Source organism: Dermacentor andersoni, chromosome 4 (assembly GCF_023375885.2).
Source record: "Dermacentor andersoni chromosome 4, qqDerAnde1_hic_scaffold, whole genome shotgun sequence".
NCBI lineage: Eukaryota > Metazoa > Arthropoda > Arachnida > Ixodida > Ixodidae > Dermacentor > Dermacentor andersoni.
The window spans coordinates 70,181,115-70,186,198 of NC_092817.1; the positions used below are offsets into that span (position 1 = coordinate 70,181,115).

General features: G+C 44.7%; 1 protein-coding gene across 1 annotated transcript; it reads right to left on the reverse strand.

The window, feature by feature from the left end:
• HemK2 (HemK methyltransferase 2) lies at positions 1-2,060 on the reverse strand. Its single transcript, XM_050183172.3, has 6 exons — positions 1,879-2,060; positions 1,739-1,825; positions 1,567-1,657; positions 1,361-1,444; positions 231-375; positions 1-135 (listed from the first exon to the last, which is right to left on the reverse strand). The coding sequence occupies exons 1-6, from the start codon at positions 2,001-2,003 to the stop codon at positions 17-19; spliced, it is 651 nt and encodes a 216-aa protein (XP_050039129.1). The 5' UTR covers positions 2,004-2,060; the 3' UTR covers positions 1-16.
• Between the last annotated feature and the right edge of the window lie 3,024 nt (positions 2,061-5,084).

A 5,084-nucleotide genomic window follows, 5' to 3' on the forward strand; every position in this document is an offset into this window, starting at 1 on the left:
TTAACAATGTGGACTGTCAGGATTTATTCATGCACTTTTCAAATCGCAAGACACTAAGGTGTTCTGCTCCACATCGCCTAGCAATAACACATTTTCCCTGTAGGCCATGTGTGGACATCAACTTGCAGACATCATCTGAAAAACGAAAACAGAAGAAAAGTCCAGTATAGCAGCATTCATTCAGGGCACCCGGAAGCACTGAAAGCATCAAGCACACATGGAAGACGTACCAGGGTCATTTTCCTTGATGAGAAGTAGAAAATACAAGCCATGATCGCTCAGTAATTGAGACACGTATGGAGCCAGCCTGTCCATGACCTCGCGGCCTTTTGTGCCGCCTGCCCAGGATCGAGTCAGCAGCTGATCACCTTGCACCTAGAGGACATGCAGTAGTAACTGTGATCCTTGCTGTACCTAAAGAACATGTGGTTATTGCTGCTTGGTTTTGGCAGTACTGCCTTATATAGCACTGTGTTGCTATCTTGCTTGTCACTATTCTTCCAATAATCCCTAATCTTCCCACCATTCATGACAGCACCCGCAACCGGTGGTCTTTAGAAGAAATATTATAGGTACAATGTGATGCTGCTAGTACAGTAAGACATTAAAATATTTATTAAACAAAGCATAATAGTAAAGGCCTCTTTCTAACATGTCAAGCTTCGAGGGAGCGAGCAAGGGAAAGAATGTCGGGGTGTTTTGAGGACTGGAAAGGAAAGGGTCATAAATGTAGTGCCAAAGCGTGTACCAGAACTGGCTGTAATTTGTGGGGGTATACAGGGTACCCCACAGATTCCCATCCTCGGCACCCATGTGATGTCGGCGGGGCCGCCACGGCGGCCACGCCGACATTACATGTTATATGCAGTGAACAAGGCTGTGAAATTATATAGAAAGCGTCAATGAGAGTCGGCTGCGCCTTCAAAGAAAGGGCAAACTCAATGCGCTGTACTGGGCCTTGGGCAGACGAAACATCCTAATCAGGTACGTAGTGAAAGAAAGGCTGCCATTTAGCAGGGAAAAGAGGTATACCTAATGAACAAGTATCTTGGGTGAGGGCCCCCTAACGCTTGAACACTAGGCCACACATACAGTTCAGATGGCTTTCCTAATCCCTGCAAATACATATCCTCGAGATATTTTTGGACGCAAGAAACTGCGGTCATGAAAAGCATACTTTCGTACAGCAGTGGTACGGGAAAAAATCGTTTTAGATTATTTAATAACTGCAGTCATAAAGGGGAAACAGGCCGCTACGCAGCACATAAGTCGCCCATTTATACTTAGCTTGCGTCGCATTAAAGGAGTGCTGATAACAAAGGGCAAATTCACATATGCGCGACGGCACTGAAATGATTACCTCTTCGGTTGGCGTTACAACGTACGGCGGATTAAAAACCAGAAGGTCCACTTTCTTTTCAAGGCGGTCGGCAAGGCATCCTACCTGGAGGAACCGGCACCACATCAGGCACGATCACAGTTAGCGTGCTCGCGCGCTTACTAAATCCATGAAAGAAAATATTAGGCATAAGGTGAATAAGCTGCAAAGACGCAGTTATTGCTTACGAGATCGCTAACAACGACGGCAACGTCCGCTCCATTTCTTTCACAAGTTCTTTTCGTCATTGCCGCAGCCCTTTCATTTATGTCAGTGGCTCTGTAAAAAAGAAAAAAGAAACTAAGTTTAGTAGTTTCACTGAACGGAACAGGCTGCCAGTGATAAAATATCTGCACTTACATGAAGCAACAACTGCGGCCTAACGCTTTTGCTATGGCTGCAATAACAATCCCTGAACCGGAGCCAACCTCGACGCATAGTGACGGCCTGAAACAGAAACAAACGTCTCAAACCATGCGATATGTGTGAGTCCTCTTTACCTCCTCTTGACAATTTCGGGTAGCTCCTTTTCCAGAGCATCAATTAAAAGAAAACTGTCCTCGGCAGGCTCATACACGCTGGCTGCTTCGCTTTCACTGAAACAAGTTACAATCGGCGTTTCCATTTGTCGACTCCACGCCAAACGCGCTTCTTCCACGCCGCGATTTGTTTACACCAGAGTACGCAGCACTTTTTGAGATGTGGCTGGATTTGGCGGCTTGCTTGTTTATAGCTTCAGATGACTGACTGATGGTGGTGCTGCGAGCGCCGCTTCCGTTACCTGCACCTCTCACCTGCGGTCGTCTGCTCGCTGAACGCAGGTGCCGTATTTTGTAACGATTATTTTTAATTGCCATTATTTATGCCCATCGAAATTGGCTGGCATGGAGCCAAGCCTTTGTTATTCCCATTGTCGGCCACTCGCTGCGATGTGTGGTGTCAAATGAATAGAACATCGAGGCAGCGTTTTCTCTCCTGCAATTAGGTGCGGCTTTCACATTTCGCCCTTGAGCTAAACTCTATCCTTGTGTTATATTTTCTTCATGTGTGCGAGTAAGTGTGAGTGTTACATGACAAGGACGTACATGTTTCTGCTTGGCAAGGAGACAAGTCCAACTTTATTCCATTTGACAGAATTGCAGCTTCCCAGAGCCTGGAATTTCTCAAAACAAAAGCCGTTATGCTGATCTAATGAGACGTCACTCAATTTATTATCGAGCACGAAAGTGAGTGTAAATTCATTAAATTGCTTTTCGTAGCGCCTAGTCATTTCGATGCATGGTAACGCATAGTATTAGAAGGATCGTAATGTTTTTAATATTATTAGGGGATTTAGCCGCAAGATATATATATATATATATATATATATATATATATATATATATATATATATATATATATAAGAACTTCAGCTATGCTACAAGGTAAACAGAACAAGTACTTAATTTCAATAGTTTCGACCGGTAGACCGATCTTCATCAGGGTTTACAAGAAAATATGTAAACCTGTTGTAAACCTGGATGAAAATCGGTCCACCGGTCGAAACTGTTGAATGTATATACTTGTTCTGTTTACCTTGATCAAGTTCTTTACGTTTGAAAGGTAGCCTGAAGAATTTCTCATTTCTCTGTACCTATATATGAACGAGAAGAAAGGGGGTTAACCGAAGGGCCCGATTTTTATTAATCATATCATAAGAAGCCAACAAACAAAGACACCAAGGACAACATAGGGGAAATTACTTGTACTTGCTAATTCAATTAAATAAATTATAAAATAATGGCAATGAAAGCGGAAGAAAACTTGCCGCAGGTGGGGAACGATCCCATGTCTTCGCATTTTACGCGTGCGCGATGCGAAGAACATCGCACGCGTAATATATATATATATATATATATATATATATATATATATATATATATATATATATATATATATATATATATATATATATATATATAATGTGCATAGTCATATGGAACATCAGGCTTGAGTGCCCTCTTTCCCTCAAGTAGAGTGACCTAGAATACTAGGTCACTGTACCCCAGAATCAAGTTTTATGCTAATATTTGCAAAAGATGTAATTTTAAGGCGACATAGCAAATTTTGATCGTACACGCTGGAAGTTGTTACGTGCCCTCTAGGGAGCGCTCTACCGCAAGAATTTTTCAAATTGGTTCATTAATAACCGAGATAGAAACATTTCAGTGCCGTGAGCCTATGATACGGTACACTGTAACGGGAGGGAGCAAGTGGGGAGAGCGTCTGTGTTGGCGGTGACACTCACCTGCTGAAATCATGGGTTCAGTGTACCAGAAGTGCCTTCATCTACTATACACTGTACTCTCTTTTCGCAAGCGAAATTCCTTCGCTGCATTCTCCCATACCGGAGCTGGAGGATCGCGTGACGCATACGTCACGGGACCAGCCTTATTATTTTATCTTATTTTTATTTTCTCGCTTTTTTGCTTTGCGGTGCACCTCTGCTGACAGTCTCGTCATGGTCTCGTGTGCAAGCTGTTGCGTTTGTCTCGTTTCGCGCAGCGGACGATTTTGCGCGCTGTGCACGAGAATACCTGACTATACTCGCGGTCAACTTTCTGTGGCTATGAAGGGAGAGCTGCGGGGTCGGACCTTCTGCACATGTGTTACCGCACCAAGCAGTCCGTTAGCGTTTGACAGTGCCTTTGGTTGCTCGGAACAGACGGTCAGTCAACGCAGCTTCCACGTACATCGGTTTCGTATTTGCCCAGACGCGGAAGGCGAAAACCGCGAAATATTTTACAGTGAGTGGTTTGCTTTGCCTTATTTAACTTCATAGCGGATCAGAGCACGATCGCGTGCGGGAACACGGGGAAAAATGACATAGTTTCGCTCTCTCTGAAATCAGCGTTGACCGTTGCGTCACCTTTCAGTATTTTTAATTCAAGCGTAAAGGGTCATTTTCCAGTGTGTTGCACTGCAATATCCGATCAGTTTAATTTTATTTTAATGCGAAAGCATTATATATGCCCCATTACACGAAAATTCCGCGTTGTCGTCGGCGGCGTGACCGAAAGATGGTACCAAAAGTGGCCCACGGCTCGACGAGTAAGAACATGTCTAAAATGTTCGGATTGACGTCAAATTTGTCTGGCAGGTTTCTGTGAACAACGTCTATTAATGGAAGGGAAAAGGAAATTTGGATCATTTCGGTGTGAGTGGGAATCGAGCCCAGGTCTCCAGGGTGCCTTAAGAGCACGCTTCTCCGACGCCACAACGGTGCCACGGTTACGGTTGACTAAAGTTGTGCCTAATGCATGCGTCATTGCACACGTCACGTCACTGCTTCCGTCATTGCGTCGCACGTGTCAGTTGCTGTTCGGATTTCATCGGCGCTGTCTCTACTGCGATGCACGCTCGACGCCAAAGCACGAGTGTATAAAATGAGGTGTGCCTAGTGCGTTCGTTATTGCGTCGCTGCCTCTCGCGCGTCATTTTCTCTTCGGATTCTATCGGTGCTGTGTCTACTGGGATGCACTCCGAAGCGTCTACCTTCGCGGCATCTGTGAAACGTGGTCGCCCACTGAAGCACGCCGCAGAAGACTAAGCAAGGGAACAAAAAAGGAATGCCGTGCAAGTTTACAACGTGCAGCACGTCATACGGATGAATACCTAAGCGAAAGCTTTCCCCAAAGCGACTACAATTATTTCGAATTCCCACACG

What these genes read in the sequence shown, in the direction of transcription:
- HemK2 (XM_050183172.3), bottom strand. Translation starts at nt 2,003, where the DNA reads ATGGAAACGCCGATTGTAACTTGTTTCAGTGAAAGCGAAGCAGCCAGC. An exon ending in GGCCGCAGTTGTTGCTTCAT is followed by an intron (nt 1,658 to 1,738) that starts GTAAGTGCAGAT and finishes TCTTTTTTACAG; the next exon opens with AGCCACTGACATAAATGAAA. An exon ending in TTGTAACGCCAACCGAAGAG is followed by an intron (nt 376 to 1,360) that starts GTAATCATTTCA and finishes CATGTCCTCTAG; the next exon opens with GTGCAAGGTGATCAGCTGCT.